This window comes from Sebastes fasciatus, chromosome 4, assembly GCF_043250625.1.
Source record: "Sebastes fasciatus isolate fSebFas1 chromosome 4, fSebFas1.pri, whole genome shotgun sequence".
Taxonomy (NCBI): domain Eukaryota; kingdom Metazoa; phylum Chordata; class Actinopteri; order Perciformes; family Sebastidae; genus Sebastes; species Sebastes fasciatus.
The window spans coordinates 18977371-18991958 of NC_133798.1; the positions used below are offsets into that span (position 1 = coordinate 18977371).

At 39.1% G+C, this 14588-nt stretch overlaps 1 protein-coding gene across 6 annotated transcripts in view; it reads left to right on the forward strand.

The window, feature by feature from the left end:
* The first annotated feature begins 3175 nt into the window (after nt 1–3175).
* LOC141766057 (neuroplastin-like) overlaps nt 3176–14588 on the forward strand; it is a 31946-nt gene continuing 20533 nt past the window's right edge. For 5 of the 6 annotated variants that reach the window (XR_012593567.1, XM_074632483.1, XM_074632481.1 and 2 more), the window contains exons 1-3: nt 3176–3517; nt 13352–13520; nt 13628–13722. Coding sequence is in view for 4 of the 6 variants with exons in the window: in XM_074632483.1 (XP_074488584.1) it covers nt 3427–3517; nt 13352–13520; nt 13628–13722 (355 nt within the window). In the remaining 2 variants the exon portion in view is untranslated. The remainder of the gene's footprint in view (nt 3518–13351; nt 13521–13627; nt 13723–14588) is intronic. The other variant, XR_012593568.1, reaches the window with a different exon arrangement.

The window sequence follows — 14588 nt, forward strand, 5'->3', positions numbered from 1 at the left end:
TTCCTTTAATTTGTTTTTATTAGACATTTAAAATCATCCCTACAGAAGGTCCATGGTGTCACATAAACGGTAAATGCACCACAAAACATCTACTGAGACTAGATACAGGAAACTTTAGCTTGACAGTCTTTGGTTGGAATAATGTAATATACATAATGAGACAGATACATTACGCATTACCTGTACAACTCTTATGTTTACAGCTCTTGTTTTAATCAGGAAATCATGTAAAGAGTAGATGTAAAATTCGTGTACAGATTTTAACACTGAAATAAAAGTTTTTTTTTCTCCATAAATTAAAGATTTAAATGATTGTGCATAAATGATTTCAAATTGGACAATGTTTAAAATAAATCTTTATATTAAAACTAAATATTTCTTCTCCATTTTCTAGGTCTGATCTTAATTGTTATGTCTACTGTGTTTGATTTAAGAACAGGTGAAAAATTATGTTTTGCCAGGATAATCTTCCTAAATTGCTTTTTTTCATCTGTGAAACAGATTTAGATCATCTGGTAGTGGTGCACTTCAGCCTCTTGTGGCTGAAATGAGTATTACAATTTTTTTCTCAATCTGTTTTCACATATAAAAAAAATGAAAGAATTTATAAAGATTATCCTGGCAAAACATTTTTTTCACCAGTTCTCAAGTCATAAACACAGGAGAGAAAACCATTTAGAACAGACTTAGAAAATGAATCACCCGATTTTTTTTGTCACTTGCCTATCAGGGCTTCCAAACATATATATGCATACAAATATATTTTTTTTAAAATTGGTTCATACTTCATACAACCGGCTGATAAAATAATGCAGCAGAAATATAATCGAAAAATATGAAACTGGTTACAGAAAGCTTTATCTTGGCAGTTTTTGCTTGAAATTCAGAAGTGGGTTAGATGCATCTTACATGCAATATAATAAAATATATATGCCATGATCTTGAGATATATTGAAATAAAAAACATTTTAAATCCTTTCCTTATTCCACATACTGCATCATATTTGAAAAATAATTAACATGATTTACTTAATTGATTACAATAGCAAGGCACTGCATTTCACTACTAGACCTTCTTAACAATACAAAACAGTCCATCAGCCTCCTTCATTCTTTTGCGTTTCTTCTGGACCTTGGTGGATTAATTAAGTGGAATGGATGCAGTACTAATGGCTTATTCTCCAGTTTGTTCACAGTTTGCACTTTTTGTCTGCTGCGTCTTGTAGGCTTCATATAAAGTATATAATGAGTAGTATGAGAAAAATGGGACCATAGCGTTTCAATGTAATTGGGAGGAGAACCACACTCTCAGAACCACCTATGTCCTGTTTTGTTGCCACATAATGGCTGTTGGATTGATATTACAGGTGAGTATAGGCTAATGCTCTCTTTGGACTCACTCTGCCCTTTTTGGATTGGAGCTGAGTCCATATCCTTTAAGTCCTACTCCAATAAGTAAGATATGATTCCAATTCCAAAGACAGTAATCACTGACCACAAGTAAAGTATGTTTAGGCCACTTCACAAGCTCCATTTAGTTTAAGAACAAGGTTACACTGTCAAAAAAGGGAGAAAGTCCAGAGTGCTCGGAAGCTCAAATCAGTGTCATGAAGGTGCTCTTTGGTAGGGTATACAAAGGTTAAAAAAAGGGGGAGTCCAAGGCACTCTTCTGGCAAAAAATAAAAAGCCTTTATTCAAATGGCTATTTCATGATGAAATGCTAAAAACCATGCTGGTACATGTTCAGATTGGGTAATACCCCACGCGTAGCGAGACAAACAGCATTCTTCAGGGTGTAGGCCTGTGTGTTGTTGTTGTTGTTGTGTGGTTGTTACCCAATCTGAACATGTACCAGCATTGTTTTTAGCATTTCATCCTGAAATAGCCATTTGAATAAAGGCTTTTTATTTTTTGCCAAGGTTACACTGCGTGTACTGTTTTATGTGTGTGAGGCTGCCATTACCCTATATTAGTTCAAAGAGAAATAGGATTAGAAGTCTACTTAAAGCCCCAGGTGCTGTTTAGGTCAAGGCTTATGTCAGCCTGAGTTACTGCTTGACCCATAGCACAGTTTCAGGCTTAATAGCGATTTGTTAAGCATTGGATACCGTTAGTATCAATACCTGAGCAATACTTGTTCCTGATTAGTTGGCAGATGTCTGTTAGAATCTGTCAAACATAGTACCGGTCAACAGTTTAATCAACGTTCTAAATCATTGCTCACTGGTAACCACAGCCCTGCCTATAGTTTGACCGTTTGATCGGAGTTCGCGAGTGATTGAGAAACCTGGCTGAGAAAGTTTCTGACTTTTTTCTCGTAATATTATGACATTATTCTCATAAGATTTTTTTCTCGTAAACTTCTGACGTTTTTCTCATATTATGACTTTTTTCTCGTACACTTCAGACTTTTTTCTCGTACACTTCAGACTTTTTTCTCGTAATATTACGACTTTTTTTCTCGTACAGTTATGACTTTATTCTCGTAATATTACGACTTTTTCCACGTAAAGTTATTACTTTTTTCTCGTAATATTACAACTTTTTTTCTCGCAAAGTTATGACTTTATTCTCATAATATTACGACTTTTTTTCTCGTAATATTATGACTTTATTTTCGAAATCTCTGATTTTTTTACCCTCAACGTGGCCCTAATACTCCGTTGTACATTTGCACTGTGGCCCTCACTGCATTAGACTATACATACTTAGACTATAAACTGTACTTGCCTTCATCACAATGCTCAAAAGTTTTGCGGCTCTAGACAGATTTTTTTATTATTATTTTTGCCTAAAATGGCTCTTTTGATAGTAAAGGTCTCTGACCCCTGACCTGAGCAATACTCGTTCCTGATTGGTTGGCAGATGTGTTCTAGAACCTGTCAAACATAGTTCCGGTCAACAGTTTAATTAACGTTCTAAATCATTGCGCTTTGGAAACTACTTTACATAACTTAGTCGATCTCTATCATGAATTAATCTGGTTACAAGCAATTTTCTCAAGTTGTTTCCATAGTTAAATGACTATGGCTGAGAAATAACACCGTCCATCTTGTGTATATTGTTTTCATATAATTGATTTCTGCTCCACTTTAAGACAGGACGTTGTGTGATGTACCAGCTTGTCTCTCTGCGCTCCTCCTCCAAGATCTCGCGGGATTTAAGATTAAACGGGTGGTTAAAAAAAGAAAAGAAGGTGGTTCCCTCCTTTCTGCACCGGGCTGACAGCACAGAGCTGCACAGGTAGCTGGCAGTAGTGCCGACGGGCTCCTGCTAGTCCACCTATAGCGACACTTCCCTCTCTGCGTGAGATACAGTCGGAGTGTTTTGGAGGTGAATCCAGCGCATCATCATCATCATCATCATATCCAGCTCAGGTCACCTTTACAGCGCTGCTCTCCTACCGGCATTTTCCATCTCCCGAAGATGATACCTGGCAAACGAAGAGCTGCAGTCATGTCCTTCTCGGTGGTGATACTAGGAGCCCTGATGCTGCAGTCCGTCTCTTCACAGAACGGTAAGAAAACGCGCTATCCTTAGAATAAGAATAATCTCTTTATAATAAAAATAATCTCACATCATGGCAGAAAATACGGTTTTTCATGGAGGGAGGGATGTGTCGCCTGCTTTTCTGCAGTGGAGGCATTTATTAATGATTACAAGACGTGTCTGTGTGTTAAGAAGGCTGTCCATCACGGATGTCTCACCAGAAGTCTCATTATATAATCCCTTACGTTACACTAAAAGAAACCTTATATTAGTCGAATGAAGCGCGTGTTTTTTGGCTTTGAAATGAAGGGTCAATACATCTTTAATAGGCTACAATCTGTATTGGTTGGGCTGAAGTGAAGTGGGCCACAAGGAGGCCTAGCTGTGTCCCTTAAAATGTCCTTTGAAGTGTGGATTCAATCAGCAAGGACAAGCTCATTATAGGAAAAGGTGGATAGGAGACATGGTGTCACACTGAAGTTCAAAATCTGTCATGCTTTTCCTTAGAGATAAGCACAGGTCTGCTCAGGTATGTCAGGATTATATGCCTTTAGGAATTCAGTATCCAGCAGTGAATATCACCAACTCCTCTCCTATACAGGGTGAGATCATTCCCATGCATCAGTCCTTGCAACAGAGCTTATGACATGCATGTAATTAGATGTAGGACCTCAGAAGTGCTGTAAATAGCACCAGTCCTTTTTGCTGCATGCTTCTATTTTTAGAGCAGAGATGCTGCTGCTGCTGCACTGGGGGAACCATGGCTTTAATGTCCTCTTGCAGTAACAGTGAATCTGTTCAGCTCTTTCGCTTTCGAGATGCACTGCACTGCAGAATGGCATTGATTTCTCTGCAAGAGGTTCTACTTGTCCAATTGACCCCTGGGCTCATAAATCTCATCCCCCCACCCACCAAACTGTTTAGGGCAGCATAAAACCCATCTCAGCTGAGTATTTGGAGGGGGTGGATATACTGTAAGTGTGCAAGTGTAGATTTGCAAGAAGCATTGGGTGAAAATCAGCTCTGGCCTTCCCTGGAGTTGACAATGTGTAGGAATGCATTACACATCTCCTCCTTATACTGCACACACCCACTCATCACATCTCTTCTTCAATCAGCACACCAGCGGATGAAGTTAAATGTAATGGCTTTTTATCTGAGCTAGAACATCTGATATTGTCTTATCTTCTTTGCCTGTTTTCAAAGAGGCTGGATGGTTCAAGAAATGTCACAGTATATACTGTATAAAGCAAATATTATTTATATACCATACCATTAGTCTGGTAATGCAAGATATTAACGCGCACAGCAGCCAGCCTCATCACAGAAGCCATTTGTATCTGCTAATGGATGTTCAAATATGAAGCTATTCCTGACAAGAATCCCTAAGGATGTGTGTTTCATCTAAAGTAGAGTGGCTTTTTACCAAGGAGGCTGTTTAATAGTATCATTCAAACAATTTTTTTGGAGGTAATTTCTCACACAAAAGCCACAAAAAACTGCTAAAAAAAAAAATGCAGGTCTCAGTTAATGAATGGATCAATGCAAACAGAGAATTTTGTTGCTCCAGTAATGAATTGAGTGCAATCAATGAGTATTTGGGGATTGTCAGTCTCAGGTTCATATTACTGTATCAGCAGATGTGTCGAGGTGTTCATCAGTACACAGGTCAGAGTGCAATCATCCTGACAAATAAGGGATTGCAATTGGGCTACAAATGTTGATTATTTTTGTTATTGATTAATCCGATGATTATTTTCTCATTAATTGTTTGGTCAGCAAAATGTCAGAAAATAGTAAAAAGAAAATTTAAGTGCCTTAAACGATTAATTGATCATCAAAATTGCTGATTATTTTTCTGTCAGTTGACTTATCGATTAATTCAAAAATCATTTCAGTTTTAATTTGCATTTCTGTCATATTTAACATCAAAGGCATCCTAACCGGGGAGTGTTAGTGACTTTCTTTGTAGCTCTGCTCTTTCTCGGACTCCCAGATACCCTGCACACAAAATATCAAAATGCCAGGACAATTAGAGACGCGGTTGGTAAGAGCAGAACTTTTAAATTCAAGATATGAAGTCAGCTGTTCAGAGATAAACATCAGCATCATTAAACATCAGCACTGAATACTACATTAATGTCCCTCAAGGAAAATGTCAGTACATTTACTTTATATCTAATTCTATTGACCAGCCAGCATGTAAATACTGTATACTCTGTGCTTTCTGTCACCTTGGACGCTATATAAGTCCAAGTCCATTTACCATTTTCTAATCTCTAGATGTCTCTGGACTCACTTCTGATCTGCATCCTGAATTTCGAATTTAACCCCTTTTAATTTGTGGTTATTTTCTGGTTTAAGCTTAACCATCTTCTCTCTGTGCATCCTTCTTTTACGTGAAAGGAAACATCAGGCTTGACTTAAATACTGCTTTCCTAACAAATAAATACATATATATATATATATACATTTACTGAATCGTTATTTATTAATGAAATAATAAATCGTACAAACCCCTTCCAATTTAACAGGAAGTGTAAACCTTTTTAATGCAGCAATAAATTGTCAAAACTTAATCCGGAATAAAAATTCTAGTATAAAATGTATATGGTGATTGAATAGATCGGCTGCATTGTCACCGATACCCGATCCAGCTGTTTGAGTCAGTATTGGCCCGATATTCGATCTGGTATTGGTGCATCCAGAGTTCCAGCTTTTCTAATGTGAAGATTTAGTGCTTTTTTCTGTTTTATATCATCATAAACTGAACTTTTTTTTTTTTTGTTGGTCAAACAAGACATTTGACAATGTCACCTTGGGTTCCCCCTGCAGCACCCATTCTTGTAAATGGGGCACCACTTGAGTTTGTGGAAGAGTTCACATACCTGGGCAGCCTCATCAGTAAAGATAGTGCAGTGCAGAAAGACATTAAAACAAGGCTGGGAAAGGCTCAGGGTGCCTTCTCCCAACTCCGTTCCATCTGGAGGTCCAAGCAATACAGCCTTAAAACTAAGATGCTTTTGTACAACAGCAATGTCAAGTCTGTTCTGCTATATGGCTCAGAGAGTTGGCGAGTGATCAAAAGTGATATGAGGAGAGTGGAAGTTTTTCACAATGGATGCCTCCGACGAATATGCCAGATCTTTTGGCCAAACAAAATCTCCAACCACCAACTGTACAAAAAAAATGGTAGCCGTAGCATCATCAAGGAAATTACACACAGACGTCTGAGATGGCTAGGCCATGTTCTGAGAATGGAGCAGGACCGGATCCCGAGAGTCGCCTTAAGATGGACACCACCAGGCAAAAGAAAACCCGGGAGGCCCAAATCCACCTGGCGCAGAACTGTGACACAGGAGCTGGACAAGATGAACCTGTCATGGGGAGAGGCCCAACATGCTGCCAAGACCGAATACAATGGAGAGAGCTCATTGAAGCCTTATGTCCCATAGGGGATGAAGAGGAATGATGATGATGACCTTGGGTTCTGGGAAATAGTAGTTACTATAGGCAATAAGGGAAATGATTTTGGGGTTTTATTCTGTGATAATATCATCTAATCATAACACACACTTTTCCACATATTCACTAAGAAAATGAACAGAAGCCAGGGTAAAATATGGATATAGAAACACAAAACAAATAAGATAAAACAAATAAGTGCTTTACAGACATTTACGCTTTTAAAAAATGAATTGGAAACAAACTGAACGTGTACAAATTTGGCAATACTGACATAAAAAAAGAAAATAAAGGCAATAAAAAGCATTAGAAGGCAGCAGAAAATAACAGGTTTTTAAGCCTTCTTTTAAAGGCGGTCAGAGTTAAAGCATTAATTGAAAAAAAGAATCGACATATTAATCGATAATAAAATGAATCATGAGTTGCAGACCTAAAATGAATGGCTGGAACAAAACAAGTTATTTTAAAAGATTATGATGAGCATTTCCTTTCAATTTTCTGACATTTTCAAAAAAAAAATTGATAAATCAATTGATAATAAAAAATGATCAGTTGGTTGCAGCCCAACATTCAAAGGTTAAGAATATGTGGACAATTTAAGATTTATCAGGATCTATAAAAAAAGTACAATGCAGCCATTATAGTTCTAAGATCACCCACGTGAGACACACACAACAGTATGCCAAAACTAAACCAACGTCAACTTGACATGAGTGACGTTATTCAGACGTGTATAGTACAATGGCGTGCAGTGGGACAATGCTACTCGCTCAGCACTTTTCATACATCTAGACTATCCGAGGTGGCAGCATCTGTCTCTCAGCAGTTTTCTGTTAAGAGCTGCGGTGTTGCTTTTAGTTTTCAGTCCCAGTCACGTTGTTTCCTGGTCCTTATATACACTCGGTTGCCAGTTTATTAGGTGCACCTAGCTAAAACTAATGCAGTGAAATACAACAGTCCTACAATAAATCCTCCTACCTTCATGAAGCTGATAACGTTTAGTTTTTGTTGAAACGGTTTAGAGAGGTCTTGATTCAACTGTATGGTCATTTCGGAGGCCGCAGTTTGTCTGTTGAATTGTGACAGGTGTTTCTATTATTTTGTACACCCTAGGGCTGTCACGGTGAAGGAATTTCCCTTGCGGTGATAATGATGGTCTCAATAGTGCGATATGTGGTATTATTGAAGTTTTTTTTGCAAATTACTTAATTTATTACCGCCGGTCTATGTATATTAATTACTCCTCCATTGTATTTGTTGTTCAGCACATGTAGGATGTGACTGAGTGCAACGTTTTACCCAAAGCTGAACATTTTTCAACTCTCTCAACACAGAATAAACGCTCAGCGCCTCATCACGCTGCTGGCGTTTTGTAGCATAGTGTAAATGTGCGTGAACATAAACGTGGCGGTTGGCTTGTCAATAGTGCGGTATTGCAATATTGCGGTTATTGTGACAGCCCTATTACACCCCATTTATATCAATGAGGGTATACTAAATAACAGAAACACCTGCCAGTTTAATGCAATACAATTCGACATTATAACCTTCATGAAGGTATTGCAAGACTGTTGTATTAGACTGCATTAGTTTTAGCCAGGTGTACCTAATAAACTGGCAACTGAGTGTATATAGGAATCTATTTGTGCCGACAGTAAATGTGCTGGTCTTGATGAACCAGTTGTGGGCTGTGCAGCAGGGTTATGATGTCATCTTGACAAAAAAACAAAACGTGTCTGCCTTGTGATGATCTGCCTGGTCTGGTTGGCTGTCTCTTCTCTTCCCACTTTGTTGCTGTAGAGTGCTTCTATGGAAACGGAGGGGGTCTTTCACCATGCGCCCACACACTCCCCAGAGACCCAGAGCTGCAGTTTCTATAAATCTCCTCTCAATCTCATGTACTCAGTCTCCACGTTGCCTATAGACCATCCTTATGACTACACAGCCCCCCGTCCTCCTCCTCCTCCAATCTGTGCAGCCGTGATCAATTGTTTAATTTGTTTTTATTGCTGTCAGTTCAGAGAGGGGACATTTCAATCCTGTTAAATTAACAGTATACAGTCGGCCCGGTGTCTGTGTCCGATTATTGAATAATTATATAAAGAAGCACTAATGCTGTTTTCATTATACAGACAAGATGTACGGAAAATGACAAGGTCACTTGGAGGACTTTTGGATGTGTGTGCTGCACGAGCCCGGCACAGATTTATATAATGTCATTAATTGTACAAAATCAAGTGAGAGCAGCCTTGCAAAGACGTCCCAGCAGAATTGAATGAAAACTTCCTAGAAATAGCATTAATAATGGCTTAAGCAGATCTGAGGTCATCTCTCTCTCTCTCTCTCTCTCTCTCTCTCTCTCTCTCTCTCTCTCACCAACCTGTTCTTGACAGACAGTTTGATGTTGATTTTCCTGTTTTATATTTTACACTAAGCTGAAACCATTAGTTGATCATTTAATGCAAAAAAAATGGCTTAAGTTTTCTATGTCCGGCTTTTAATTTTTTTTTTTATATTTGCATAATTTCTTAGTCTTCTATGAAAGTAAATTGAATAGCCTATCTTTGAGTTTAGGACTGTTGATCAGTCCCAAAAAAATTAGTACATGACCATAGGGATACACCAATCCGACTTTTCCAGTCTCGATACCGATTGCGATACCTGGGCTTTGGGTATCGGCCGTTACCGAGTACCGATCCGATACCAGTGTTTAATTAATAAGCTGTATGCCTCACTGTGTGGAAGAGACTGGGATCATTCTTTTATGTGTAAAAAAAATCTTCAAAATGAACAGGAATTCAGGTGTAAACCGTTTTAATGCAGCAACAAATTGGTCAAAATTTACAGGAATTCAAATTCCAGTATGTAATGTATATAGACAGTATATAAACATAGAATTGAATAGATCGGCCCCATTGTCACTGATATCCGATCCAGCTATTTGAGTCAGTATCGGCCCGATATCCGATCCTGTATCGGTGCTTCCCTACATGAACTTGGGCTCTGGAAAATTGTGATGGACATTTTTCACTTTCAAACAATTAATCAAGAAAATTACCGACGGATTAATCGATGATGATAAAAGTTAGCTGCATCTCTGTTGTATAATTTACATTTTCTACATCCTTTGTTTCATTTTAAGTTGTCTGTCAGTGTCTTTTTGATTATTTCATATTATCTTTTTTTCTGTTTGTCTTTCCTTTTCTGTTTCCTATTTAATTCACCCTGTTATTTTCTGGCCTTTCCATCCTCAACCTGTTTTCCTTTTTTGGGGCTTGTCCCTGGACATGCTGCCCCCTAAACCTTCACCGCCACCACCAGCGGGCTTTGTGAAATCACCTCTTTCTGAGACAAAGCTCACGGGCGACACCTTTGAGCTGTACTGTGACGTGGTGGGAAACCCCACCCCGGAAATCCAGTGGTGGTACTCTGAGATCAACCGAGCAGATTCCTTCAGGCAGCTGTGGGACGGCGCCCGTAAGCGGCGAGTGTCCATCAGCACGGCCTACGGCTCCAACGCCGCGAGTGCGTTAGGTGTCTCTCGTCTCACGCTGGACGATGCTGGGACCTATGAGTGCAGAGCCAGCAATGACCCGCGACGTAACGACCTGCACCAAAATCCAGCCACCACCTGGATCCGTGCTCAGGCCACTATAACGGTGCTGCAGAGTGAGTGGTCACTGTAGAGGAAACACCTCCTTCCCTTCCGTTAGCAGACACATTGAACAGTTCCTGTGTGATCCAGCCTCCCTCAAACCTCTCCAGAGGACCTCTAGCTTCCTCCGTAGGAGCCATCCTCCCCTACAGACTTGGAAAATTAAGAAAAACACTTTATGTACTTTTACCAGCCTAGTTGAGTAATGTTTTACATTGTCGGTTCAGTACATCCTTCAACCTGAACCCTGTAGAACCCAATCTCCTCCCCGTCTCCATTTCCTCTCTACTTAATTTATCTCTTCCTTTAGCTCTCACCTTCTCATTTCCCTGAACTGTATATCATTATATTCCAAAGATGTTTCTTTTGGTTATTATTAATGTCATAACCAGTTTTAATTCTGTTTTTAAAATGTCAAATTTTGCATACTGACTATACTTCCACACACAAATTTGGCCAATGTTTGGTGTGACCTTTTTAATTCCTAATCTACAAATGTTTTTTTCCCCACAAACTATTCTGTACCAGAATCTGAAATGCACAGAACTAAATGGAAACCAAAACGTGTGGATACTGAACTTGGGTGTCGAATGTCAATGTTTTTTTGGTAGGGAACGAAATGTTTCTGTAGCCCCAAGTGTTAATAAGTGCCGAAAGCTGCCATCAAAAGTCTCGTCATATTAGTAATCTTGTTTACTTATTTGTTGATCAGATAGCTCCAGATTTATAATTCAAATTTTATCAATTTCAGATGATTTTATGAGGGCAAATTAGTTTTACAGCTGATGGTCTTTAGGTTTAGACAGCATTTACCAGCGCTAGTATCGGCACTAGTTAAAAAAAGAAAATAATTCAAAACGATGCCGAGCTGTTCTGTATATATGAGTGTTTCAGCTTGTGGCAACTGAGGTTGAGAGGTTCACCGGTGTCTACATGTACGAGATGTAGATAATCAGGATTAAGCAGAATACTTCCAATTAAGGTCTTTGCTGTCTGACAGCTAATCCAAGCGAGGACTTTCAACAGGTTGAATTTCAACCAGATTCAAATGTATGTTATTGTGAGTTTCTGTGTTTTTTATGGGATTCCTTCGGAGTTATTTAATTAAAGCTAGAGTCGTCCTCGCTGGCTCCCAGCATGAGTACGTCTTCCATAAAAGGGGAATCCATTGTGGTAGGCTTAGCTACAAAAATACAATCTTAAGGAGTTTATTTTAGCTTTTTAATCAGCTTTTGGGAAAAAATAAATCAAAGTTTAGACTTGCCTGTATTCCAGTGAGTGTAATAGAAATGTCTAGTTTTATCCTGTTCAGAAACTGGTTCCAGAGGAGCTTTTCCCCACTCAGTCTCTCTATTCTTAATTCCTGATCCTAACTTTTTAGTCAATGAATTCATCAAAGTAATGATACTGTAAGTTTACGTCATGACCATCAGTTTTAATTAGGGCTGTCAATCGATTCAATATTTAATCCTGATTAATCGCATGATTGTCCATAGTTAATCACGATTAATCGCACATTTTTTATCCGTTCAAAATATAACTTAAAGGGAGATTATATAATACTCATATGAACATGGGAGTGGACAAATATGCTTGCTTTATACAAATGTATAAAGCAAGCATATTGACAAATATTGTCCAGAAACCCTCACAGGTACTGCATTTAGCATTGCAAACTCAAGCCCAACAGGCAACAACAGCTGTCAGTGTGTCAGTGTGCTGACTTTACTATGACTTGCCCCATGTGATTATCATAAAATGGGCATGCCTGTAAAGGGGAGACTCGTGGGTACCCATAGAACCCATTTTCATTCACATATCTTGAGATCAGAGGTCAAGGGACCCCTTTGATAATGGCCATGCCATTTTTTTTCTCGACAACATTTAGTGTAAGTCTGGAGCGTTATTTAACATCATTTGCAACAATATAGTATGACATGGTTGGTACCAATGGATTCCTTAGGTTCTAGTTTCATATGATACCAGTATCTTCACTCTAGCTTTAAAACTGAGCCCACTACAATCTAGAAATTGCAAAATGCGTAAGTGTGTTAAAGAAATTAGTTAAAAATAATTTGCGTTACTTTGACAGCCCTAGTTTTAATTCATTTAATCTTGTTTCTAAGAAGTCGTGTCCTTTTCTGTTATTGTGGTGGATTCATCATTACAGCTGAGACCACAGTGCAGCACTTTAGTTGCACAATTCATCTGAAATTGAGCTATAATATTAATTTAAGCTGCAGATTGTACTGTAAAAATTTGTAAAAAACGTAATCTTTAGCTTTCGCTCATTGTTAGTGGCACATGTAAGATGTAAGATGTAGACATTTAAGCTCAGTGGATGCTTCTTGCTGAAATGCACCGTGGGAGCTGTAGTTGGCTTCTCTACTTGCGTTTTTATGTACACAGGCTTGTACTTAAACTTTTTATCAAAGAACCAGATATTTTCTAATGCTGTTGGACTTTTTTGTACTGATGATTCAACCGAGGGAGAAGTGCTCCCACTTTCCAGTCACCTAGCAATGCAGAGAATAACTTCTACTTAAGGAACCCTGGATGCCTAAAATAATTCCTCCCACTTCACAACTCTATTCCTGTGCTATGTTGTATAAGTGTGTATAAAGTGTGTTGTCTGTCTGGACCTTTTGTGTGTTCTTGTTTACATCCTTCAACACCTCCTCTCACCCACGAGTCCCAGCGAACATCCCTTCTGTCCGTAGCTAATCTGTGTCTCTCTTACAGAGCCGACAATCGCCGCCTCTGATCACGCCACACTTCCTGTGGAAGGCGACTCTTACCTACTGCAATGCAACCTGACCGGCGCCCACAGTGCCCACGAGGAGAGCTACTGGATGAAGAACGGGGAGGAGATCCCGGAAACACGCACCCCAAATAGAAACACTGAGTACAAGTAGGAGTCACGGCAAAACTTTATAAAACCTTTTGTGTTTGTGTGTGTGTGTGTGGGAGTTTAGCAGCCTGCTGTGAGTTCACGTGTGTGTGTTTCTGTTTCTCCAGGCTGAAAAAACCAAGAGGAGATGACGCCGGAATGTACATGTGTGTTTACACCTTCGAGATGGCTCCTCCAGCAAACGCCACCATAGAAGTTAAATGTAGGTGTTGATTTGTGAGCTTCGGGCGTATTTGTCAGTTTCAAGGCCACATTAGAGCTGTCCCCAATAAAAATGGCCCAAATGGCCTTGAGCACCAGCAGCCCTGTCATGCGAGGACCTGTGATTTCAAACGGCTCTGCTGGCTGCTCATGGGGCAGCCGGCGCCCTTGACACCTCCATCTAACCAATGCCCGGCTCAGTGGCAGCAGATGGTGTCTTGTTTGTCTGATGGCAAGGGATTATGTCTCAACGGTAAAATCTGTCAGCCTTTTCTGCCGTCACACACATCACTATGGAGGCAAATTGGATTTTATTTGCTTTTATATTACGGAGAGTTTCTTTTCATCCGGGAAGAAAACAGATTTACAGGCCTGGTAGATTTATAATAAACAGAATACACAGGTATTATTCAGGAATAATACAGGCAGCTTGATGTTACACAGGATCACATGTTCCTCGTAGATGAAATGTTTTGAAGGAAATATAAAAATTTCACTTCTTTTCACACATAAGTTAATCCGTCTTCCTAACATTGTACTCCCTGATCGTGGCTAGAAAACTTGGTGGATAAGTTCAACAACAACACTGTATTTACGTTTTATTATTATGTTTCTCTACTTATTGCAATCTTGTTTGGTGCATTATTTACCCCCTGCAGCTGTTAGTTATCTTCCTAACTCTGGGAAGTGCTTTGTGCATCTTGCTTGAAAAGTACTGATCTGAACACAGTGAAGCAGCTGTTCATTGCCTGAAAAACTTTATTTATGGAGCCGTTTTCCATAAGCATTGCTTACTTAACTAATATTTAAAAGATAGATGCAATAAAAAAAATTAATTAGTTTGTACTGGAAAAGGAAAAGATGAAA